This window comes from Diplotaxodon limnothrissa, linkage group LG3, assembly GCF_057381915.1.
Source record: "Diplotaxodon limnothrissa isolate DT_005_m linkage group LG3, D_limnothrissa_male_GT1.1, whole genome shotgun sequence".
Lineage (NCBI taxonomy): Eukaryota > Metazoa > Chordata > Actinopteri > Cichliformes > Cichlidae > Diplotaxodon > Diplotaxodon limnothrissa.
The window spans coordinates 57,768,515-57,795,331 of record NC_140598.1 but is presented as its reverse complement, the minus strand read 5'-3'; the positions used below and the strand labels follow the sequence as shown (position 1 = coordinate 57,795,331).

The following is a 26,817-nucleotide window of genomic DNA, read 5'->3' as shown; positions in this document are numbered from 1 at the left end:
GCCAGAATGTGGCATACTGTGCATTCAGTGTCATATCAGCATATAGCACTTAATTGTGTTCTCTTGCTCGGTAGGACTGTCTGAAATCTGCATTTGTTATGCCTTAACGCATGCACAAAATCATCACAATGTAAAGAACATCTGTATCTCACTGTGTGGTGAATGCGGCGCAGACATATGTTAGCTCTGCGTACCGTGTTTGCACATGCAGTGCGTCAACCCTTCTTCACAGAGTCTATTTTCATACTGTGTCTTTGAGTCATCCGTTTCTGGAGCAGAGCGAATGAGGACTCCCGGAGGACGTGGTGTGCGTACAGAGTGGCGCGGTGGCGCTCGGGGGGCCACGCAATTAAAATGATGGGCGGACAGCACTCCCACCATCGCCTCCTAGACAGTTGGGCAACCACTGCGCTCGAGCTGTTTGAGTCACACTCTTAGGCTCGCCATGCCTCCGTCTCTTTTCTACTTTTGTTTTTTTTCCAAATAAAATACTTAACATTTCTCGCAACTAGATCAGCTGCACTGTGCAAAACTTTTTATTGGAGCTAACTAAGTCATTCGCTCTCTCTCTGCTCGTCCCTCCGCAGATGGAGAGCCCCTGGAACGGCAAAGCAAGAGGGGGCTCCAGCCAACAGAACCGCCCGGTGAGGCGGCCCTGCACCGAGCTGCTGAAATACCTAACCGCCACCGATGACATCCTCCTCCACGCCAAAGCCAGCGAAGCCAAGAGCGCCTGGGGGGGTGCTAGTAGCAGGGACAAGAGTGGCATGGGTCTCGGTGCCTCTTCTTCCTCCTCTTCACCGTCCTCGTCATCCACTTCCTCGTTCTCCTCCCTCTCCTCCACCTCTTCCTCCTCTTCCTCTACCACCTCCAAGAAGAAGCCGGCTGTGCCGTCTCATCAACAGCAGCAGCAGCAGCCGCCACAGCAGCATCACCAGCGAGGTGAGAGCCGGGCTGGAGGCGAGTGTAGTATGGCTGGTCTTGGGGCTGGGAAGTGGCAGCGTTGCGCTCACGATGACGGGTTTGAGGAGTCGGAGGGTGCTACTATCCCTGTTGGCCACAGAAGCTCCGCCTGCGGCCATGCCCGCCCCAAACTGGAGCACGGGCCGCCCAGTGAAGAAGGAAGGCCGCCAGGCGATGCGGGCCGCCTGGCTGCCGCTAGGTTTATTAGGTATATGCACTCTTATTCCCTCCCTCCCCGAGAGGCGAGTCACAGCTGTGAGCATTGCCGAGAGGCTGCAGGCGCCACTCAGGCTAGTGAGGGCTTTGGTAGGCAAGGCCGTAGCAACAGTAACAGTGCCAGCCGTGCGCCACATAGGCACATCACAGTGACTATAAAGAAAAGAGACGAGAAGCCGGGGCACCCATTACTTAGCCAGCTGCTCACCTCCAAAAACAGGCCCGCTCAGTATCAGGCCCGTGTCCTCCCGCATACTCCCATTACCCCTTTACGGAGCAGTAAGAGCAAATTAGCAGCGAGGTCTGAGAGTCCAGCCCGGGCTTTTTCTAAGGTTAAGGAGGAGAAGGAGCTCAGAGGGACCACTGATGATAGAAACAAGGGAGTAAATCAAGCTGAGGAGCCTGATTCAAGGCCCCTGTTGTCACCTCTCACCTTTGACCTAGAGAGCTGGGTTAACCAGCCAGATCCAGGGCTAGACATGGCCTTTGGACTAGATCTGGGGTGGCCAAGCCAGGGGGGCTACAGGGAGGATGTTAACCATGATGATGATGATGATGATGATAATGATGGTGTTGTTGTTGATGGTGATGATGATGATGATGACCATGTCATGGGCAGCCCCGCAGCGGTGCTCTCACAGGGCCCACCGAGCCCACTCCTCCCAGATACTAGCATTGCAGAGCCCACCCCTCCCTGCATCATACAAGGGCAAGGGCACCCACACATGCAGGCACTCAGCGAGCACCCCGATGACCAGGGCCACCCATTGTTAGGTAATCATGAACTGCATCCCCCCCACTGGCCTTATCTCTGCTCTCTTTTCTCCCTCTCTTGCTCTAACCACTTCCCGGTTTGATTTCACGACTAACCCCCTGTCCTAATTTGAATCTAACAAGTCATTGTTAGGGCATCAACAACAATGACAGCAAAACAGCCTGCTCGCCAATGCTTTTTGCTAGTCGCAGAGGCACTCTTTTCAATTTTCAAAAATGAGTGGGGGTTTTTTTTGTCTTTGAAAAAACAAAGGAGGGGGTGGGAAAAGGGGTGAGCCATGTCTTGCTACTGTACGTCTTGTATTCGCAAAGCCAATCCTTGAATCATCTTTGGCTGATTGAGCTGAGTGTGCTGAATATGTACATTTAGACTCAGAGCCCCGGTGCTGCTCTCTAGAATCGCGCTACTAAAGCCACACTTCTCTTAGCTGGAGCACAAGCCGGCCAGAGCCTCGGGCAACTGCACAAGCTTCCTTGACTCTCCTTTCTTGCTTCTTTTTGTTTTTCTTTTCTCCCCCCTCCTCTGCTGTTGGTGCATGCGATTATGACTTTATTGTCTAGGGAGGGGCTCACCCACAGTCATGTGTCTTGTTTGTGGCATCGTCTCTCTCTCTGTATGTCTTTTTCCATTTCGATCTGTTTGTTGTCTTGAGCGTGGTGTCTGTGTCTAGACACCTGTGAAACACGTACCATCACTTCATCCTGCCTCACAGAGTGAACAGTCTATCCTAAGAGAATAAATTTTTTAAATGGGGTCAATCTAAAAAAAGATATACTCTGTACAATAGTGTCCATAGTAAGGCTTTCTAACTAGAAATGGGTGTTTTTTTTATTTCTTTTTTCGTAGTAATATTTGCATTTGTTGAGCCAATTTGGGATTAATTGTTGCAGACTTGTGGATCTGTTCTCTTCTACCATGAGTGTTATACTTAGATCAATAATTACCCATGCTCCTTTGTGTTCTGCAGCCAAACCAACCACCTTGCCACTTCCTTTGACCCCAGAGTCTCCAAAGTAAGTGTGAGAAGTTTTTCCACATTATTCTAGGCAAAAAAAAAGGCAACATGGAAACTACAGAAAAAAGACAAAATCAAAGAAAGCTATATAGACTAGAATCCAACCTGAGGCATTTTTGTGATTCATTTCCATTACATCTTTCTTTAGTCTTACTTTCACCTGTGAAGTAAGACGTTCTACGTTTTATTTTGTCTTCCAGTGACTACAAGGGATCACCGTTTGAGAACAAAACCACTGAACGCACATTAAGTGTGGAGATTGCTGGAACCCCAGGTAAGCAGACTTTTTCTGACAATGTAAATTCTTTTTAAATGACCGGCCGAGTACTTATAGCTGTGGTAGGCAGTAATGGGTTCATTCCTTTCGGGAGCCTTGATAGTTCCATCACAGTTCAGAGTTCAAGGTGAAGACATAAGGAGATCAATTTTATGCGCCTAAGTATTGATTAGGTCTTCCAATCTCCTCGGCTTTTATTAGCAAACTCCTCCCATTCCCCTACCACGCCCACTGGTTTGTTAGTGAAGAGTTAATATACCTTTCCTTCCATCAGATCCTAATGCTGTCTGACTGACAGCTCACTCAAGCCCTCTCCAGGCGCAGAATACACAACTATGCTGGCTTCATCAATCTGTTCAAGTAATGGCATCCTGTCATTTAGACGTAGGTCACGGCTGCATTAAAGCTCATTCAGACATAACCGCGACAGTGACAAAGAAGTGCAAAGGAATCGTTGCGCACGTCCGCATGGACACGAGTGAAGTATAGTCAGGTGTTTGAAAACTTTGCAAAGAGCAGGGTCTTCGCGCGCTGCACGGTGCTGCTGAGAAAGCTGCCCCTGCCCCAATCACGCGGGCTCAGCGAGCGAGAGCTGTTGTTACGCACGCGTTAATTTTATTCCTGTGCTGTTCAACTGGTTCTCCTTAACAGTCATGTTTTACTGAGCTGAGCAATTCACGGGGGGCGTTTTGCAGTCGTGAAAGCGACGCGTGAATGTGTATGAGGTCCAAACTTGAAAGATCACCTTTGCAGTAATGGGACCAGGAGGCTCATTCATACATGAAACCAACATGTTCATACATGGTCAAATTAAATGGAAAGCAGTGTATGAGTAAAAGGAGCTTTAGCCTACACGTGGCAGGGAAAATTCAGATGGCTGCTGTTTTCATTGGGTTTTGCTGTGTAATTGAGTTTTGCCTGTATGATCAGCGCCTTCCTTACTCAAATTCCCTGTAGACACAGGCAGAGGCGTAGATGTTGCCAGACTGGGGATATTTCTTCATTATCAGTCACTTCATCCTTTCGTGTTATTGAGTTATGCTCAGCTAAATTAGAAAAAAAAACTATATGTAATTGGTATTTAAAAGACAAAAGGGATGAAAATGTGAGGGGAAAAGCTGCAGTATTGCAGGTCATCCATTTCTTTCACTCTTTATGTCAATGATGTTAGTAATTACCACGTTTTCTTACAATTAATTACCTAAGGTCAATAAAACAAAATAGCAGCCCTGGCCCTTTTGTCTATTTATTTACTAGCAAGGGAAATGGTCCTCATAATACCCCCTGTCTTCTACTTAGCTCCTGTGGGGGTGGAAAAGCAAACCTCCAGAGGTATCCCCCTGTCCTTCTCAGTTTGGCTGAAGTGCTGTTTAACCCATTTATGTAGATAAGCTTTCAGGGTCAGAGGGGGGATGTCTGTTGAGACCTAAAGATTGGAAAGAGCAATGCCCCTTAATCTCTGTGGCAATCAAACGCAGTTAATATTTCTTCCGCTTTTACTGCACGTGGGCGAGTCTGTTGACCTGTGGCCAAATCTAAGCCATCTGTTCTTTTCCAACACATCCATTTTATAAGCACGGTCAAATAAAGCCTTTCACCTGACTTAAACCCGTTCTGTGGAAAATGTAGGATTGAATATTAGCAGGAAAGTCATTAGTCCAGAAAGCTCTGGGCTGCTGAGCGCCTTTCTCACTTAGAAATTAGCTTTTGAGTCTCAGCGCTGTACGAGCCAGATGGATATAGATCCCAGTAAGCAGAGTTGTCAGCTTTTAGGTTCGGACTTACACGTTCCTTCGTAGATTTAGAGAATCATCCCACTACAATAGAGATAAAGGGTGGTGTTACTGATAATCAAATGGCAGTCTACCAGGTGGGCGGTCCCACCTTCTACTCCCAGGGCAAGTCGACCATGCGCTGGTGGAATTTTCCTTGACTTGCTTCCAGTAGTTTATTACTTTATGCCTTTTTGATGAGTTGTAGTAGTAGTAACCACTCATTAAAAGAAAGATAAATTTAACTGTGAGGACTTGTACACTTTGTACCTACTCGAATGATGATTAGTAGTTATTAATAGCGAGGTTTGGACTGTTTGACTGCATGTTTTCTTGACCCTTCTCGGAGAGGTACGGTGAGCACCCCCCCGGGATCTGACTGTTCAGACCTAATCTCTATCAAGCTAATAGATTTACCCTGTACTGCTGTGTTGTCTTTAATTACTGTATCTCATGACACAGAGGTGGTCTGTGTGTTGTTATTTGCCTAGCTTACTGCCGGATCAACTCTTTAAGCCTGGAGTTGTTGTTCGCTCCGAGGTCCCTTCACAATTTGCAGCTGGACGAGAAAATAGAACTATAAAAAAAAAAAAACCAAAAATCCCAAAACCTTGCCTCTTTCTGCCTCGATCGCTGCGCCACTGCTTTCTCTCCGGGCCCCGCATGATTGGTGCTCACACCTGCAGATCATCCATCACTAGCAAGTTTGACTGAGAGGCACATTTTTATCTAAGTCTGATTTATTTCCGCCTATCGCTAATGGCTCCTAGTTTATGACCCCGTGCGTACGTTGTTTTGGACAGATGGCGTTTGATTGGTGAAACAGAAGTTCTTCAGGCATTGTGTAGCATCCACTCTCCCTCTCTGCGTCTCTCCTTTCTCATTTCCAAAGCTCATTTAATTGGCATAATGCAAATATATGTCTGTCTCGCTATCATGACTGGGGAAGAGGATTGGGGGGAAGTGAGCGAGAGAACGAGACAGAGGAGAGCGAGAAGGGAGAAGGAAAGGAAGGGAGGAAGGGGAGTGGGCGCTTGCAGTCCTACTTATAGGCACATCCAGATAATAAGTAGGATGATAAGCTGGTGGATCAGGCCTTCCAAACACAGCCGAAACATGCACATTTATGTTTTGCGATCCCACACGCTCGTTGCCAGGCTGTCTTTCCGGTGCACATCCTAACACGGGATTTGATACTAATAGCTGTCATTTGGTGCAATTCGCCAGCAAGGGAAGAATGATCTGCATTATAAGAATGGCAAAGAAGAGGGGAGAGCGTAGGTGTTTCAAAGTGCCTGAGTTTGACTCCAGTGAGAGTCTGTTAGCGATGAGTGTGCCTGCGTGTGTGGGCACATTTGTTCTGCGGAAGATAAAAACAGGAAAAGATGCAGGGAGACAGAGCCGGAGAAGGAGAGATTGATCTGGTGGAAGGTGGCAGACGGGAAGAGAGAACAGGGCGGAACGGCAGACTCGAACTAAAGCGAAAAGGGGGCGATCGACGAGGAAGAGGAGGAAAGGGGAGAACGAGAGTAATGGTGTCGGCTGTTTGTGTGAGTGCATTAACAATGCTATAAAGTGGGCTCATCTCAGGACTTACCATATAACTGCCATCTGTCTGGTTGTAAATCTGTGAGGGAGAGGGAAGCAAGAGGAGGCGGGGGGCACATCCAATAGGGACATGACATCTGAAAGGAATGTTAACCTATTCCCAGTGCTTCCAGTGATCCACCACCAGGCTTGCTAAGGCAACATTAAGAGCGGTGACATCCAGTTCTCTTCTTACAGAAAATGTGGATGGTGCTGGCTAATCTTTAAACATGCACTGCGTCACACACACAATTGTTCTTTGAGACTACACACACACACATGCAAAAGGGTCTTGGCGCGGGACGGCGACCAATTCATCGGAATGAAACCAGACGTTTCTATGAAGCGGGCAGGGATATGATACATTCACTTTAATTTTTTTCCTGCCTGCTATCAGATGCATTACGTTTGTCCTTTCCGGGGTTATATTTTTTTCTTTTTTCTTTTTCCACGAAAAGGGATCTTTTCAAGGTCAGCGAGGTAGAGAATGGCAAGTCATCCGTATTACAGTGCAGCCATATCAAGTTACACCAAGCATTACATTAATCTGTCAAGATTGCAATAAAATAGGATTAGGCCGAGGGAAAGTGAATATTTTAATCAGCCATGTATCTGTGTCCACTGTCCATAAACTGACCCGGGAGTTTATAGAGGAGTGTGGGCGAGGAGGCAGAGGAGGGAGGGGCTAGGTGGGGAGGTTTGCGTTATGATTCCATTTTCATTTTACTGTTCCCAACCCAACCTGTGTCTCTTCCTCCCCTCGCAGGTTTGACACCACCTACCACGCCCCCACACAAAGCCAGTCAAGAGAATCCTTTCAAAGCATCTCTCAAAACCAAGTTGTCTTCATGTTCCTCCTCGGCCTTGGCATGCAAAAGAGCCAGGCTGAGTGAGTTGGGCCCCGGCGCTCTGGCCCCGGCCCCAGGTGCCTCAGGCAGGGGCCCCACCAGGAAGGGTCCTGAACAGACTGAGCTTTACGCCCAACTGAGCAAAGCAACCACCACCCTCCCTTACTCCGTCACTCAACACGCAGTGGGGGGCGGCCTTGAGGAGTATCGCAGCACCGGCAACACTAAGCGGGCAACGCCCCGTAACTACAGCGACCATGACTATTGCCAGGCAACAGCTGGTAATAAGAAGGATGGGGGCTCAGCCACTGTTACCACAACCACAGCTGTGAAAATGACATTCACCTCAGGTGCCACTGATGCTCCAGTGCCTGCTGAAGGCAAAGTGGAGAGCAGGCATGTGGAATTTAAGGATTCAGCCATGCCACCGTCATCTTCATCATTTCCTCCATCATCAGCTTCACCTGGTTTTTTGGCTAAACAGCAGAATTTTGGGTCTGTGGATGGAGAGGCGGGCCAGGTTCGGGGGTTAGGGGAGCACGCCCTCAGACAAACCGCTCAGATCCCCTCACAAGAGGCCACTATTGACAGGGACCAACACAATCTTTGCGCCACCAGCCGAAAGCTCCTGTGCGACCAGGAAATCCGAGCAGAACTTAACAAGCACTTTGGCTACCCTTTGCAAGCCCTCTACAGCCCGGGTAGCCAGGAGAAAGAATCAAGCAGCAAAACGAACAATGCTACAGCTCCTCAGTCCCTCGAGGGGGGAGAGAATGACTGCTACCCCCAGAGGCTGCCTGCCTCCAGCTACCTTCACCCGGGGTTTCTGGCCTTTCACGACGAACTAGAGCTGGACGAGAGCCGTGAAAGTCGATTCCTCTTTCCATGGGAGGGCACCCCTCTGGATCTACTCTTTGACTGCGCCCCCTGCTCTCCCTCTTCTTCCCCACCATCCAGCTGCTCCCCTTCACGAGGCTCTGTCTCTCCACCTTCCTCCCTGCTCCTGTCACCCAGCAGACCTTCCTGCTGGGCCGGCAGCGGGTCCCGCTCTCGTTCCCGTTCCCAGTCTGGGTCCCGCAGCTCCTCTTCACGATACCGCAGGCGCTCTCTCTCCAGCTCACCCGACAGACGCCCGTCCTCCTGGTAAGTTATCGGTCTCTTCCCCAGACTCCCCCTTCTCCCTTTTTTGTTCTTTCACTTGGCTGCTCCACCTCAAAGTTATGCAGTTTAAACAGGACTCATAGCAAGCAGGAAACCACTTCTCAGAAATGTTTACACCACCTTGTATGCCCATTTTTAAAACAACATGGTCACGCCCTTCAACTCTCCCTTTTCGCATGTGATTTTGACTCAGAATATTTAAAAAACTGCCTCTGATAGACCGTGACCTGGCCTTTTTAGGATTTCTTCACCTCCTGCTATTCTGTGATGGAATAGATTCTAACCATATTGCAGTTGTTACACGACTCAGATGATGCCTTTATGCCAGGTGACACTTAGATCTGAGCTGACAATGGGGGAAAAAGATTAGTTGAATGGTCCCCCCCCTAAACTAACAGACAAAGGACAAAAGAGAAAAAAAACAGAACATGAAAAGTGCCAGAGGCACTGGACTTTTGAACAGTGTGAGTTTTCATCTCTAGGCAGGGAGTTTTATTTGAGTGTCTTTCTAACACTCTCACCCACCCACCCCTTCTCACTCACTCCCTTGCATGCTCCCGTTTTTTGTTTGATGCTCGGGCTATTGTTTTAAGCGGCAGCTGTTGTTTTTACTGAGTGGCAAACCCTCGTCTTTTACATCCCCAGAGATGAAAGCGAGAACCAGTCTGTGGGAATATAGTCTCCAAACCCCTCTCTAAAAAAGACTCCTATCATCATAGCTTTCTGGGAGAACTACATTTCCCATGCTTCCCTTTGATCAGAGCCGAGGGGGATTCTGGTTGGGTTCTTTTGGTGAAAGAACAGAGGCAAACTGGAGTAACCGAGAGGGATGTGAATAAATTCAGTTTGTCAGGAGCGGCTCATTGAGTGACTCCCAGTGTACGACTCCACCGCTGTGACTCAGTTTGTTTGCATGATTACTGAAAGGTCAGTTTACTCCGCGGAGCCAATAGAATCACTTTATTCTATTCGGGCCCTTGTTCTTCGCTCTCGCTCACAAATTATACAGTAATAGTCTCAAGGCGTTGCATCAAAATCTGACACTGACAAGCTTTCTGAAAACGCTGCATAGGGATTGGAGTTTGAACGTGACAGAGCAGTAAGCTTGTTATAGCTCCACGCAGGAGAAGATAAACAGAATTTCAGGGAAATAATTCTCTAAATCCCTCCTCACTGTTTTAAGATTTCGCAGCATAAGATCCTTGATCTTTCCAAACTGGCATTCCTTTGCTACACTGAGCTTCCCAAACTTCTCTCCTTCCATTATTCAGGTCTTCCTTCTTCAGCAGCACTTAAATATTTAAGCATCAGAAGCTCGAGCAGTGTAGGGGAACTAGCTCTACAGTGAGGCCACTAAGGCCATAAGTATTGACCACGTCTTCATACAACATAGATAGCACGTGCACGTATGCTAGCGCAGATGCGTATAAAAATCCTGCAGCAAATCAAGCACATTTTCCGAGGGTTGTGTTAGGTCAGCACAAGGAGAGGAGACGATGCCCTGTGCATATCTAAGAGGTTAATTTAGTTCTTAAAGCCAAAAGCAAATTAACCAAATGTCACACGTTTGCAACAGTATGAACGCGTTTCCTTTGTTTTTGCAAAAAAAGTGACTTTTAACTTTATTTTTCCCTTCAGGTCTCGTCACAGCACAGATTTGAATGCTTTTCGTTCCAGGAATCACAAGAGCCCCCACCCCCAGCCTCGATCTCCTCTGAGCCGCAGGCCAAGGTGATTGTTTTAAATGAATCATTTAACCTTCAATTTGTCATGTGCTTAAAACTTTTAGTTACACGCTTCGGGTCACGACAAATGTTTGGTTTTTCTGTGTGTTTTTTCTTCTTAAGATTTCTTAATGGCGTGCATGAAAGCACAACACCACTTTTTGCTGTCACCGCTCAGAAATCCTTTGAGTTCTTTGTGAATGCCTTTCCACATCCTGTCCCAACGGGTTGGGGGATGGGGGGGGGAGGTGACAAACATGCAGGGCAAATATGTTTAATTGATCGTGTTTTATTAGACGAGTGACAAAAGAATCACACTGATGCGCGTTCGTGCCGCACCCGTGAGCTGACGCTCCCAGCTGTATAATGCCACTTATTCAACTTACTGCCTCTGTAGTTTTGCATGAGCCACTGCAGAGGGGACCATTTCATATGCAGAGATGTACTCACGCTGTGCTGAAACAGAGACAGAGAGACAGACTGACACCATCCCAGTGCTCCGAGCTGATTTGGCACCCACGCGCCTAATGACACCCGACAAGCCCGAGAGTCGCTCATCAGTCGAAAACTTAACAGACATGTCTCGTACTGTTCCAGGCTGGGGGAGAAAGTTGCACTTTCCTTCTTGATGAAGCCCTAACTAAGCAGAAAGTAATGACATGTGAAGTTGTGCTGACAGTTGCAGCTGCTCAGCTCCCCGACTGCGCTGCTCGCCGGCACTCCCGCGGGCCTCACTCGCGGGCTTCGCAATCGTGGCGGTGGCAAAAAAGACATCTTATTAACGTGTCCGTCTCCTTCTCTTTGCAGCCCTCGCGGCAAATATTGGTGATTGTTCTTCATAAGCATCAACGGGAAGGGCGAATTTAGAGGATGAGGGAGTGATCTCGCAATATGTCCTCGTCTCCACAGGTATGACAGCTACGAGGAGTACCAGCACGAGAGGCTGAAGAGGGAGGAGTACCGCCGGGACTACGAGAAGCAGGAGTTCGAGAGGGCCGAGCAGCGAGAGAGACAAAGGCAGAAAGCTATTGTGAGTCAGCTGACACAACTACCATCACATTCCCTCTGTAGCTTTTTTTTTGAGGGGGAAAGGGGTGGGGGTGGGGTTTGATGCTTGACTTTGGGTCTTCCTGCAACAAAGCTGATAAAAGACCACATGTAATCACTGCTGTGGCACAACGCACAAAAACCTCCCACAGACATGCACAGATTACTTGGGATGACACAGCCCTCCAGCCCGGTGCCATGTGCCACAGTGCGTCTCTCTCCCTGTGTGTGTGCGTGCTGAAAGAATACATACAAAGTGAGTTCCTGAATGATTCAGGCGACAGGCCCTTCCTCTTTATCTCTGGGTTGTGTATTTTTAACGTCTCCCGTCTGGAAACACTGTCGACTCTTATTAATCACACCACAGGGGCAAAAATGTTAAAATAGATGAAAACTAAGAGAGCAAAAAAAAAAAAAAAAGGAGAGGATCTTTAATTTTAAATAAAAAGAAGGAAATAGCCACTAATTCCACTCCAATCTCTTCTTTTTCCTGTATCTACTTTAAAGAAAAATCATGCAGATTCAGTGAACATCACGTTTCTCCACCCTTATCTCCGCTCTCCTTGTCTCAGTGTGAAATTACTCGGGTTTCCAGCGGGATGGCGCTGCTACCACCCGTTGATAAAGCACACGTTAGGTGGCGCAGTAATTCGAACGATCTCGGCGATGGAGAGACGAAAGATTCCCAGCGGTAAAGCTCGAGCTGTCAAAGGGACGGGCACGCCAAGGCCGCCTTGTTTATCAGCCGTCAGCAACTACGCTCTACATTTTTAGCCTCCAAACAGTGTGCAACATTAAAGAGGGGACCAAGCACAGGACAGCCGCACGTGGTTAATCTTTACTTGCTTTCCTCAGCTGCAGCTCAAATGAGCAAAGGTGAACTTTGAGTTTAGCGCCAGGCATCCGATTTCCATACGTGTCACTACTGCCCCGAAGACAGCTTTCAGAATTCCAACAGGCCTCAATGGACTTGCCCAGTAATGGCAAGTAAATGAATGAATAAATAAATAATACCAGTCATACACGATAGCCTCGGGCCTCAACTGTATTATATGATTAGCAGCTGCAATTAAAATACTCAAAAGCCAGCCTGGCGCAGTTTGTTCCTGAATTATTCCACTATGACCCTCACGTCCTCTGAGGTTCAGGGAGCAGGTTTGTTTTTTTTTGCCCCGAGGCGCTCTGCTGCTGCTCTTTATGCTTCCTCTCTCTTGGATATGAATAACCTTACAATATTAACAGGCCTCTCATTTAGGGAACATCGCCAAGTTTGCTGTGTATTGTGAGTTGGACTCCCGAAAGCTGGAAAGAAAAACAGAAAGAAAGAAGCAGGCTTCTGTGATATATAGCTGAGTCACTCCCACTGCTTTATTTTTAGACTTCACAAAAAGGAAGAAGCAGCCCCAAACTTAAGACATGGCATCATTTGATAAAAATCGCTCTGCCTCTGCTTGATGAGTTGCAGAGAGAAAGAGGAATTGTAGTGCCAAGGCAGATTGAAGGCGCTTCCAAACTGCAACTCAATCAGATAAGAGGAAGCAGGCTGAACCAATCACAGAGGGAACACAACAGACAGATGGAAAAGAGGGACAAAAACAGGGGGGGCCCCCCAAAGTCGCCGGCAGTATCCACAGGAGTGATCAAGACCAATTCATTAGGTGCTCGGTGAAGAAAGGAGAAGGGGGAAAGGAAAAACAAGACTCCCCCTTTTAATCTCTTTCCCTCTGCGCTGTCTGTCCTCTTAACGAGCAGGAGGAGAGACGAGTGGTGTACGTGGGGCGACTGAGGTCCGACTGCACCCGGACGGAGCTGAAGCGCCGCTTTGAACTCTTCGGTGAAATAGAGGAATGCGCAGTGAATTTGAGGGACGATGGGTAAGGCCTCAGGATGTTCTGTCTTTGTGTGCATCTGTGTCCTATCTTGGCTTTAGTGTTGTTTTAGCATACCGTACGGGGGGGGGGGTCTACTGTAACTGCTGAACTTACAGCAGAGGCCGGTGACAAATACAGAGCTTTTGCAATCTGAGAGCGTCTCCCGATTCATCTGCATTTAGGCCCGTGGAGCCTGAAAGACGCACCTTTATTGATTGTCTTTTGCATATAAATAGAACGATGGTCATGACCGACAAGGCCCCCACCCCCACCCTCGTTGAGTCATTGTTGCCCCACAGCAACACTCTGACGTGTTTATTTTCTATTCCTGACCAGGGACAATTTTGGCTTCATCACGTACCGCTACACTTGTGACGCCTTTGCCGCCCTTGAGAATGGACACACCTTACGCAGGTCAAACGAGCCCCAGTTCGAGCTGTGCTTCGGCGGACAAAAGCAGTTCTGCAAATCACATTACACAGACTTGGGTGAGTGCAGCTTTGTTGTTCTTTCCATCAGCCCCCTGCGGTCGTGCTGTACATTTGCATGCACGCAAGACTGTCAGCGGGACGTGGGGAGGGAAGGCGAATAAGCCTTGAGTGACGCTTCCAGATCAAAACGTACCCATCTCGGCGCTGATAGCAATTCCTACAGCCCAGAATGTGTCCGGCCGGGCGTTCCCGCCTCGAGATTGCAAAGAGAGTTCAGAGGTCGGGCTGTGAACATGCCGACGAGTAGCCTCGGTATCTGAAGCAAAACGAGGCAGACTCCATTACTCATGTGCACGTGAGATGCTTGCTTTTACTTTGTTGAGCTTAAAAGCAGATCTTGTGTGTTTTCACGTATGTGTGGGAATCTCATTAATAAGACAAGTCAGGGCTAGATGAAATTAGTAGGAGCGAGATGTTGTAGAAGAATGACAAGAAAAAAAGACGAAGAAGAAGAAAGTGGGAGCAAGGTGAAATCCCACAACCTCCCCACCCCCTCCACTCCCTTTAAAGTCCATCTGCTGCCAGCAGTTGTGGTGCTGAAACGAGGTAGATCCTTGATGTGGCACTTAGGGGCCAATAATTTACATTGGGGGGAGGGGCCGCCTCAGCAGCTCTCTGCCTACCTACCAGCTACTTCTGTCTGCGCTTATCTGCTGCCTTTGCTGAGAGTGTGGAGGATGTAGCTGCAGTACAGCAGAACTCATTCAACATAAGTTATTCCTCAGAGTAAACATGCTTAGCTTCTATACTGGCCCGACACGTGAATCTCAATCAGAAACCCGAACCGCAGTGACGCATTTGATAAATAATGCAAGCTTATCTGTGAAATCGAGGCTTTTTTCTTCTTCTTCTGGTGTGATGCCCCGCTTCTGACATGTGGAAAAAGGAAAGAAATGCACTTTGATAAAAGGTGGTGACAATTGAGAAGCGAAGCAGCGTTGGGACTTAAGTAGCATGTGCCCCATTATTTTAAGTACTGCACAAACACAAAAGATCATCTGCTCCACTCGGAGACAACATGAAAGATGAGTATTGACTGCTCTGGAAGCAATATGTGAGGTCAGAAATGTAAAATGCGACGCTACGAGAGGGTCAGCGGGTCATTTTAAGAGAAAAAGAGCAATTTTCCCATTAAATGAGGCGGTTACTCTACTTCTTCAAAGCACGCTCTTGAAGCCGTTAGCCTTTTAAAAGAGTGCATGGCACACAGAGAAACAGTTGCTAATCCTGAAGCCTTGAGGTTAGACATTATACTGAGATTGACTAATCAGCCTGCTGGAATGGAAAGGCCTTCATTCGACAACCTCTTTGTCAGGAATGGGCTATTTTGGTCAGCCCCCATATTGATAGCACGAGATAAGAGATTGAGAGGAAGGGAGAATCTTTTAATAGCGAGGTATCCAAACCTCTTCCCATCTTCTCGTCTTTTTTTTTTCTTTTCAGAGACACTGTCCATTAGTTTTAAGTAGAGCAGCGGGGTATTTTTCATCCCTCAAGGTGTGCAGCGTGACACAATCCAGCCCTTGGCCATTGCATTAGATCAAACCCGCGTCTCCCAGCTGCCACGGTCATTCCCATTTCTCAAAGCACTAGGTGTGTGCTGCCGAGTCCTTTGGGGGGGCCCCATTTGTGAAGCTGTCTGTTGGCACAGATAAGATGCTCTTTATGTATTATCAGGTTGATCGAGAAAAACAGGAGCTATGAGAGATGGACGGACACATCTGCTGTCTTTGTGTAAAAAATATAGAAAAGCAGAGCATTCTGTCCTTGCGCCGTGATTCCTATTGGTCTGTTGCTAAAACGCAGGAAGCATAGAAACTATCGGTTTAACTTTAGAGCCGCACGTGACTGTAAGTGCAGAATATTCCCAGAGCCCTCACCGCAAACACTTCTGAGAACACAAAGGTGAACCCTGTTGTTTTATGTGCGACTTCTAAGAAATGCAGCTCCGCCTCACGCTAAACGCACAACCTTGTTGCTCCATTTCCAGACTCCCATTCAGACGACTTCGATCCAGCCTCCACAAAAAGCAAGTACGACTCCATGGATTTTGACAGTTTGCTGAGGGAGGCCCAGCACAGCCTGAGAAGGTAACCTGTTCAGTGGCACCTGCTGTCTGTCACAAAGAGGGACTTCTGATACCTCACGGTGGTTTCTCGCTCCTTTGATGACGAGACTACCAGAAGTTTTACACTCTGTCAAAGAGTATATAAGAATAAGTCTATAGACCTATATCAATATAAATGAATATATCAAAAATAAAGTTTACATGAACATAGCTGCTGAAGAGCTGGGAAGAGACATTGCGTTCTGGGAAGCCAGTGAACCCTCAGAATCTGCACGGGTTTGGTGCACTCTACTGCTGAAAGAAGAAAAAGAACTTTATTTTTTCTTTCTTTCTTTTTTGTTTTTCTTTCTTTTTTTGTTTTTTTGTTGTTGTTGTTGTTGTTGCTCCAAGCACTACAATACCCACAATTCTTTTGGGGTGAGGAAGTGAAAACACGCAGCTTGTTTGGCCAGATTTGTTTTTTTCTTGTTGTTGTTGTTGACCTTTTTTTTTTTTTTTTTCTTCTTTGTTTGTTTATTCTTTCCTCTTTTTTTTTCCCTTTTGCAATCTGGTGTTTGGATCCGGTGTTACATCGCAAACAAAGAGTTTGGTGAAATTCTCAAGGTAACATCATTGTCTACATTTAACGGAGAATTGTAGCTGTGTATTTACAAATACTATAAAAAAAAAGGAATATTTTTATTTTATGTAAATATCAAAGTTCTTTATTTGTTACAGCTATGCACTGTAAAACGCAGCCTTTTTTAAAAATGCGGAGAACATTTCTTAATTCAGAATGTCGATCTGTAGTGATTACAATACTGTAAAAACATTATTGTACACCTACATGATGTGTAGAAGACATGACATGATTGTAGAAAAAAACAGAAGAAGAAGAAGAAAAAAAAGATGTGTCCGAATGCTCAGTTTTGGGGGAGCACGTGAACATGTGTCTTTTTTTTTTTTAAGTTATTTTTTTGTGGGAGAAAAAAAAACAGTCAACCATGTGTAGTTTATGTCTGTTTTTAAAGTTTCTCAATCGGTGTTTTTTGCATATACAGCCACTGTAAAATGCATTTTTAACGTCTTTTTCATGATTGCAAAGAACGTTAGCCCATTTTTTAACCCAATTGTTTCATTATATATATATATATATATATATATATATATATATATATATATATATATGGTCCTTGTTTGATTACCTTCAAAGAGAGAGAAAGCTGTATTCACATCTTTTCAATCAGTGTAAACACATATTTATCTATTTATTTTAATATTTGAATCAGAAAAAAAAATATTTATGGACTCCTCACTGAACGTGGTGTACCTCATGAAATTTATTTGCTATTTATGTTATGTCCTTTGATTTGTGTTATTTAACTCGCAATCACTAGACAGGGTGTACAATAAATGGTTTGGTGGGGATAATATTACCTTCTATGCCTTTCCGAAACAATCAAAACATTCAGCTAATCAGTCCAGCGGTCAGCCTCTCCCCTAACAGTCACATCTGCAGCGCATAAATCTTTTTGGGTTTATTTCTTTTTCTTCCGTTTGTTTCTTTTCCTCCCGTACAAACACAGAACATGAAGCAATAAAATGATTTTGCAGGAATTTTGTTGTGCCGTTGTGAACACACACACGCGCACACACACACACACACACACGCCGTCATCGCTCCACTCACGCTTGATTATGTGAATGCCAAACAAAAGTTTACAATTTCCTTTTCCTGAATTTTTTAAAAGATCTTGTATTTGATGTACAATATATATATATATATATATATATATATATATGCATATGTATGTATATATATATACATATACATATATATATATACACATATATATATGTATATGTGTATATATATATATACATATACTACTAATATTATTCACAATAATGACAGGATGATTAATGATAATAATATAAATGAAAGGAAAAAAAACTATATAAAAAGCAATAAATTATTTTTCAGAGTTGTATTTTAGCTCCTATTGTTGTGTGATTTTTGGACTTGACCCATTACCCAGTCGCTGGTAGTTAGGATGACTCCATTCCCCCCAGCATCTCGGCATCTCGTCACCGTGGCGTGACCTTGCGCGGTAAAACACTTGAATATGTCGTCGCCCACCCGCTCTTCCCTTTAATACGTAACTGAGTCTGTGTATGTCGTAATGCACGCGTTGCTTTGTGACATCAGTGCACATGTGACCGGCTCTTAACCCCAACCCCGTGTGTTTAAAATGTGTCGAGTTGAACGTGTTTGTTGTGTTAGTGCATGGCTATTACAGGACGACACGCCGGTGCGGTGTATACACCACTTTGGATAACTGCCTCTCAGCTCTTAACTTGGCAGATTTTAAATGACGCTCTATAAAGCCTAGTAGAAGAAGAAGAAAAAAAATCTACTCAACAATGTATCGCATGCTGCACCCCTCCTCCCCACTTACACACACACACAGTCCAGATATCACAGCGCCGTCGACATGACATAAAAGGTAACCTTGTGGTTCAATTAATATCCCGTTTCGAGCGCGAGCCAAGTAATGAGAGAACCGGCTTCCATCACAGGAAGGAAAAAAAAAAACTTTTGTATAAAAGCTTTGCTGATCACAAGCTTCCTTTCATCGAGTTTGATTGTGGAGACAAGAAACAGCTAATTTTTGTGATGCAAAGAGGCAAAAATTGGTTTAGGGATGGATTTCCCTCCAAAAAAATAAAAGAAAGAAAGAAAAAAAATCCCTTTACCTGTGTTTTTTAAGACATTGTTTTACTTTTTTGCTGTCTGTATAGCGTTTGGGTAATGGTGTCGTGTCCCATTTGATAGATGTGGCTTTAATCATTGTAATAATAAAGAAAAAAAATGCTTTGTAAATTGCCTAGAGTAGCAATATATTATAACACCTTATGGTTCAAATTTCAACTGTGGCGGACTTTTTAATAATATGGACGACATTGCCACTGCTTAAACGTTTGTTGGGTAATCATGTTTTCTTTTTTCTTGTTTTTTTTTTGGAAGGACAATATGTTTATTGGAAAATGTATGCGTGTGTGTGTATGTCGGTGTGTGTGAGTGTGTGTGTGTGTGTTTGTGGGGGGAGGGAGGGGAGGGCCAAGGGGTCGCTGTGGGTTGTTACCTGTTTGTGTCCTATCCACGTTGCCTTCTGCCAAGTCCTTACCAATGCCTTTGTGGTTCTACCTATTGTACGACTTTCTTGTGAATTTTATTTTTTATGTGCAATTCTCATCAGCCTCACCATGCCAATAAAGGGAAATGTGTTTGAAAAAAACAAAACCCAACCAAAAGAACTTTCTCTCCTTTCGGCGCCTTGCCTATTATCTTCCTTTCCTTGTGATGAATGTCCCTTCATCAAGCGCCGTTGTACCGTTTTCACTCAGCGCTGAGGAATGATTATGATTTCCTCTCCCTCTGATTACTATCAAGGAGACATCCTTGATTTTTTTTCTCTTTCTTTTTAACGGGAGATTTAAAAGTTATGAAAACAATTCACGCCGCAAATGTGAATTCGCAACATATTTATCATCCTCCCCCCCACCCCCTTTCCTCCCGGCCGTGCTTCTGTATCACTGAGCTGACTGACGCGGGAGAAATGACACAAGTCCGTCCTCAGCACATCTGTCTCCTAATAAAGAAAGTCGGCTTAATGCAGAGCAGCTTCCCCTCTTTGAAATTCACATCACCTGGGAGAGGAGGCGGCAGTCTTCTTTTTGTCTGTGTCCACAACTTGACTCCACACCACGAGCGTGCAAGTTAATTAAAAAGTTAGGGGGAACAATTTCATTAACACGATGGAGAGCTATAGTGAGTTGATGGTGTGCTTGATATTCAATGAGGCTTCATTATGACTATAACAATCCTGTCTTTTTCTTTAACACACACACTCACACACACTAACGCACACCCTCTAGCCTGGGAGATGGAATCGCACCAGGAGCTTCCACCGTCTCCTTTTCTTTTCTGCTGGCACAAAGGGAAATATGGGAAGAATGTGCATTAAACTGTAAGGTTGGGGGTCTGATTGTGTTTTTTATTAAGGCCGCTGTTGAGCCCCGGAGAAGAGAGTGGCTGGCTTTCATTTCGGCTTGGCTGCCGCGTTACAGCGGGAGGTCTCCTTCTGCTTGCCCTTTCCACAGAATGAAACTGTCCCTGGAAATCTCTGCTCCCTGTCATGATAGGATGGCTTCTTCTTCTTCTTCTTTTTTTATCTGTTATATGTCTTTTTTATTATTATTAACCAGTAGATAAGCAGCTATCTCTACTCCAGTTGGAGGTAAGTGGTAGCCTTGGAGATAATGGGGTTTGATGGGGCTGGGCTCTCTGTGGGACAAACACTGAGATGCTGCCGCTGAGTTGTGCAGCTTGTATTTTATTTGGCATCTAGCTGCGGCTGTTGCTGTTGAAAATCCTGAAAATGGCACTTGCTGTATACACCCTTTGTTTCCAGCAATGTGATGGGAATGTTTAAATGGTTCTGGTGGCAAAGCAACTGAAAACAAAAAGAAATAAACTGCGCAATTTTGGCAGCTCTTTGGTGAACGTCTTAATATCTTGTAAGCAAGGCTGCGTGTGGGAAAAAGCAGTCTTTGATAATAAGATCAGACTACCTGAGACTAGTTAATTAAAGCCTGTGGGGTGGAACATGAGCGGTACTACTGCTAATTTACTATAAAGAGCCCCTTTAAAAAAAAAAAAAAAAAGGGGGGGGGGGGGGGGGGGAGTCTCGGCCTAGCACAAGACTACCAATTTCCCTTCTCTATGAATAGACAACAAGTGACATTGAATCATCACAGATTCTATCACAATAATTAAAGTTAGCTGAAACTGATTATCTCTGACTAAAAGGCTGGCAGAGAGAATAACAACAAGATTAAAGTGTGCCAAAGACATGGGATTAGGGAGCTGTTGGCAATGACAAAATAACATCAAAGAAGTGATGCCAGGGTGCAATGCTGTGTCGCTGGGCTCTTGCCTCTAGTGTCCCTTCAAGGTTTCTCTTTGCTCAGTCCCCCAAACTCTGTCAGTGCCCCTCTCGCTCTCATTCTCGGTCCCTCCTTCTCCCTGTGCCCTTTCATTTTTAGGAGATTTCTTAAGCTTGTAGCATTAATCTGTTGCCAGGCGGCAGTCGGTGCCTAAGCGAAACAAGATCAAGAAGATTTTTGCCAGAACTGGAAGAAGAAGAAGAAGAAGCAGGGTTTTGGAACATTATGATATCATAACCACAATAGCTGCGGGCGAGAGGCTGTTATTCCAATCAGACTGCATGTACAAGCTCGGGGATGATCGGTTAAGTCACATGGCCCGGTGGTGTTCTGTTGCAGGAGTCATGTGACCCTGCTGGCACCGATTTGATTGTTGAGAAAATAAACATTTCCCGCGGCGGTTTGCGGACCCATCGTCTCGAATAAAACTGTGCATTTGGTTCCTATCATTTCTGAAAGTGGCCTTTGATGAATCTAAACAGAATGAACCGCAAGATGTTGCCTGGCTTTCAATTATTGAAACGCTTCTTTTGTTAGCGCCATTTTTTTCCCTCTTTTCTCCTACAAGCCTTCCATCATATGGCACCTTATGGGAGAAGATAATGACAGTGCTATTAAAGTCGCAATCTCCCTATCCGGCATTCTAGTTTCAGCAGTTTTTGCTGTTAAAGAGTAATGAGGAACAGAAGGACAATATTCTTCTTCCCCCCCTCCCCAAACTATCAACTTTGGGGACTGAATGTATTCTTCGCTAGATAATTAATGGCTACAGACAAATGGTGGTTGATTGAGCGACTCATCCCTCTATTTTCAATCACCATCTGCTGTGTGTTGCTGGCAAAAAACAATGTTAATTACCTCGAGTGTGCCCAAGACGTGGCGTATTAATTAGAAAAACAAAAAAAAAGGGAAACCTAAAAGATCCCAGTGTTTTAACGCCTGTAATGATGTGTGAGAATTCATACAGGAATCAGGCCCGCAAGGAGGTCACTTGGTAATTCGGCCTTTTTGATCATTTACCAACTTGCTCCTGTTGGTTGGTTGCTTGACGCGGCTAGTGTTTACCTGCTTTACGTGGCTCCGGGCCATGGCAGGCCTTTAAGAAGCCTGGAGCTTGCAACTCTCTGCCAGAAAGATGAATCTTCACGGTAGCCGCAGGGATGGCCAGCTGACAGAGAGGCGTTAGGATGCAGAAAGCCCAGCTTTTGTTTCACATTACCTGACCAAAAAAGAAAGAAAAGAGACGAGGCGCGACTGACTCAACGTGACAAGGCCGCGATTGGCGCTCTCCGGGTCAAAGCTGTGACGGCACCCTGCAGACGCTCCATCCACCTCGCCCTCAGACTCCCAAGTGTGCAGCTGGTGAGAGCGGATCCCGATCGGGCCCGGCATCACAGCGCCGCCATTAACGAGTTGATATAGAGAGCAGCATGTAAATGTGACGATGTGAGCAGCATATCATCAGTAATTATTTGGCAATCATGGAATAGCATCAATAACAATTAGTGTAATTTCCATGACTTCACTTCTTAATGACTTCATTCAAAATAGTGACAAATCAAATATGTTTGTTTCCTTCATACAAATAGGTCATTTACAGTCTGCTAAACACTGCCAATAAAAATAGCATCAAAGACCTGAGTTACGATGTGACTCTAGCTTTCGTATACATACTGCATTCTCTAGATCCGTGAGTATGAAATGTTTTTATCCTCTAAATAAAGCAATGCCAGATTTCTGAGATTTTTAAGGACATTTTTCTTCTCGCACATCAGAGCAAATGGTGGAAAAGAATATGGAAAATTCCAGAAAAAGAAAACCCACTCATGGGATTTAAACCCCTTATGGGAACCACTGCTTCAGAAAGTGTAAGGCTAGCCATGTACTTCATATTCTTGTTATTTAAACTGTCCCATACTAGTTGGATCTGGGTTTCATAATGGCTCCATTCAAGCATTCTTGACAAGATGGCTCGAAAAGAGAGAAAAGCTGAGTGCTCTCTCCCTGCCTGTACATACTCTTTCCGCTGTCCCTCTCCTTCTCGCTTATCTGCTCCTTGTATTTTTCGCAGAGTGGTCCTTGCGGATCGGGGCAGTTGTGTCTAAATCCAGTTCCGAGCTACTTAGCCCCCACCGAGCCTGCGCACACTGTCCCAAGGGCCCATAAGAGCATCTCTCCCTCTCTCTCAGACCCCAGCTTGAACCCATGTATCACACAAGCAAGACATCACAATACAGTAGAATGGGCACATGGACAGTTATTGTTTGTTTGCACTATTTACGTCAATGTACAGTCTGCAGCAAATGGCACCGTAATGCAATCATTCATTCCTGCCATTCTGTGCTCCCGTCCATTAAGCTAATGACATTCTTTAACCGTCCTGGCTTTCCTTGGCTGTTGAAATCACGAATGTGAGAAGTAGGAGAAAGTGGGGATGCCTGCTGCTTAATTGGAGAGCCATGATCAAATTCCAGCGTCTGGACACATCTGTCCCATGGTGACCTCGAACAATGATCCCCACAGCCGCTCGGATGTTGTTTTTTGGGGTTTAACCAATAGACCAAATGTAGAAAGTGGTGAGCAAAAAAAAAAAAGCAAGACAATTCAGTGGCCTACATCCTGACCTTAGGGGATAAAAAAGTATCGACCCCATCGATAGTATTGATCCAGTACCGATACCTACATTTGTATCGATACCATCCATATTTGGATTGATCTGCCCACCTTTGGCATTAAATCATAAATGAAGTCACTCAGTAGGACTCATCATGAATATATGAACCAAAGTCTATAACAATTTACTCAGAATTTGTTGATACATTTGACCAATGAATAAATAGACAGGCAAGAAAATGTCTGCGGGACGACTAAAATTCCTCTAAATGTGCCAAATACATCAACAAAGAAATTACACTTTAAAGAAAGAAAGAAAGAAAGAAAAAAAGTCACGGGCCTTTATCCGCTAGCCCACATGGGTCCATATAAAATTTCCATGGTGGACTGACCAGCCCTAACAGTCTGAACTTTGTGGTGTATCCGGTAGCTGCTGAGAAATGGATAAGGATTTTAAATTAAATTAGCATGAAATGTTCAAGAACCGTTTTCCGTACAACCTGAAAAATAAAAAATAAAAAGTCTCTTTGATTTTGGCTTTACAGATTCTCCCCTCTGATACATAAATAGCACCAAATCAAGGTCACGTCTTGTCAAATTAATTACCCGTTATCATCACATATCCTTTTAATCCTTATTTTATGGGCACAATTACAACAGAAATGCCAGTGTTATCCCAGAGCATTACAGATACATTCGCAGGTTTTTTTTCTCTGCATTTGGACTGTCAAAAATTTCAGCTCAAATCATCCTGACTAAAGTGCATTAAAATGCACAGACATTCAAGCTATAATTACTGGGCAAAAATACCCCATGCCTTAATCCACATGGTAATAACGCAATTAAAGTGGTGTTTCTCGGACTTGGTAATCTTCTGTGACAAGGCTTACAATTCAATTAACCCCGTTTTAACACTTTGTTTCAACTTCCTGTGAGGCTAATTTGCTTTAAACTTACTTCAGTTGCTATAATTATGCTTTAAGAAACGTCCAATTTCTGAATTATCAGTTGTTTATGTCAGTGAGGCACTGATTCTCAGTGGATAGGATGTGCTCTTATCCAGTGGGATGCCTTGAAGGCAAATTATTGTGCGTCTCCAAACTAAACAGAGAGCCTTATTGAGTCCTGCTGACGTATCATATACTCATACGCAGTGAACTGAACTTTCCCCTTTGAATCAAGGATTGAAATATTTTTGGAATGATTGATATAATAACTTTTTTTTCTTCCTTCGGTTCTCTCCTTTGCAAAGTTGCACGCGTTAGCAATGAGAGAATTTCACTTTGATGCGGCTTCAGATAATCTCATAGTACAATCAGAGCTGCACTTCTCCCGACATATACTAAAGCCAGCCGTGGATCCAACCCATTTAATCACTCTTGTTCTCTTTCTAAGCTCGTGCTGCCTGTGACATATTGAGCCGGCAAACTTTCCATGTTCTCTCAGAGAAGGTCATTGGGCCAGGCCCAATCTAGCCTCTGAAACCGAGCCAAGATTTCCACTGCTGTTGTTCCGATTAGTATTAGACGTGAGCGCCTTTCCTAAGCAAATCAGACAGTGTGAAGGACAGAGCCATTCTTCCATTCAAGCACGCCTGCTTCTTGTTAAAGAGAGACAGGGCAATAAGTTGTAGGACAAAGGGAAGTTTGTGGGAAGTCTTCACAGTTCATGAATGCTTATTTTTAAATGTGACAAGCCTCTTCATCGCGTTAGATGGCAACCAATTGTATTACACTGACTAGAACTATAGGAGCTGTCTATGCATATAATATATGTGTCAGTACTCGCAATGCATAGTCAAAATTATTATGGTTAGCAATTTGTCTTGTAAGTGTGTAAGGAATGCTTTTAATGTTTGATAATCTCAAGAAGTTTGAGCCACATGCTTCTTCTGAAAAGTACTTTTTAAGAAGAATTCAGTGCACTCAGTTGAGGGTTTTGCAGCAAACCATCAGGAACATGCAACATGCAGGAATCTTTCTGGGTGACACCCCTGCAGCCAGACACAGTGTATTGAATTCTGACACATGATACAAGGACAGAAGGATCTAACACGCACCGCTGAAGGACAACACAGGACACAGGAAGTGTGCCGCACACTGCATGTGATGTCAGCCCACCGTGTCTGCAATGTGTATTTGACACCATTTCCATATAATAAAAAAAAAAAACCCGCACAGCATACTGTAATTCAAGAGTTGTTTTTTTTTTTGCAAGCATGAACAAATTTGGCGGGCGATTTGTTATCGATTCACTTGGAAGGACAAACTTGCACCTGGACTCAATCAATGTTGATTGGGAGAGTGGCAACATGCCCACATGCAAACAGCGCAGCTGATAGGACACGCAGTCTAATTCTGGGGAAGGAGGAGAAGTTAATAATCGGCTTTTAAATAAAGCTTTCCCTTCGTAATTTTATGTTTAACTTGCAAATATCCAGAGGCATGCTATGCATTATGTCACACATTAGCCCAGAGCTGAGCTGAGCGAGCGATTCTTGTTTTGTTTTTATTTCATATTTCCATTGTTCTTCATCAAACAGAGGCAGGGGTAGAAAAACACCTCGAACCAAACAAACGAGTTTTTGGCTCACAGGACCTTATGCACGCTGACCTTGTTATGTGAAACTTAGGCCGTGTTAAATATGAACACCAGCATGCGCTTGCATTGTGATACTTTCCCTCTGCAAATCTGAAGCAGGAAGAAAGGTAACACGAAGCATGAGGCTCACATGACAGCCTGGCTTTAGCCCTATTTAGTAAACAGATTTTTTTAATATTGTCTTTATACCAGTACAGTGAGATAAAGCTTGGAGCCATTGGGCCAAACTACAACTATTTCCAATTAAAAGGGTATTTATCACATTGTGAAGCCACTTCCCTCAGCAAACACTGTCTTCCTCTACCAAGAACTTTTACACAACAATTAGTTCTTCTTTCTTTGCTAGTTTAGTGGTAGAAAACTCCAATTTTAGATACCTTGTCTGCAATGTTGTTGGCATGCTGTCTGGATGGCTCAGTTTTGGGATTATGTCAATGCCTTCAGCAGATCCTATTGCATTACATAAAGAAATATGCCATGCTGGAAAGCTTCCACTCACTCATAATGTGTGCATTCTGGCCACAGGCAACAACTTCACATCCACTCCTATCACTGACATGGCAACCAAGAATTCTGGGAGGCTTCCCAAAGCTGTTTTGCATCACTTGTCAAAAGGAAATTCTGACAGATTTACTTTAAGTTGTATTAAGTGATCTGTGACAAGTGGGGTAGAAAGACTCCAAAACAAACCGAAAAGAAAAATCTTTGATATCCATCACAGCTTCGTGCGCTTAGGGCTAACATGTTAATAAGCGGACGCTTTGAATACTCGTATAACATATCAAATATTAGAAGTTTC

At 44.8% G+C, this 26,817-nt stretch overlaps 1 protein-coding gene across 5 annotated transcripts in view; it reads left to right on the top strand.

Moving 5' to 3' along the window:
- The window catches only part of ppargc1a (peroxisome proliferator-activated receptor gamma, coactivator 1 alpha), a 35,329-nt gene extending 19,013 nt beyond the window's left edge, over positions 1-16,316 (top strand). For 3 of the 5 annotated variants that reach the window (XM_085349639.1, XM_085349638.1, XM_085349640.1), the window contains exons 5-13: positions 588-1,953; positions 2,922-2,967; positions 3,170-3,243; positions 7,372-8,596; positions 10,253-10,345; positions 11,248-11,368; positions 13,138-13,259; positions 13,593-13,744; positions 15,738-16,316. In XM_085349639.1, the coding sequence (XP_085205765.1) occupies positions 588-1,953; positions 2,922-2,967; positions 3,170-3,243; positions 7,372-8,596; positions 10,253-10,345; positions 11,248-11,368; positions 13,138-13,259; positions 13,593-13,744; positions 15,738-15,841 (3,303 nt within the window). In that variant the 3' untranslated portion in view covers positions 15,842-16,316. The remainder of the gene's footprint in view (positions 1-587; positions 1,954-2,921; positions 2,968-3,169; positions 3,244-7,371; positions 8,597-10,252; positions 10,346-11,247; positions 11,369-13,137; positions 13,260-13,592; positions 13,745-15,737) is intronic. The other 2 variants (XM_085349642.1, XM_085349641.1) reach the window with 2 other exon arrangements.
- Positions 16,317-26,817: the final 10,501 nt, after the last annotated feature.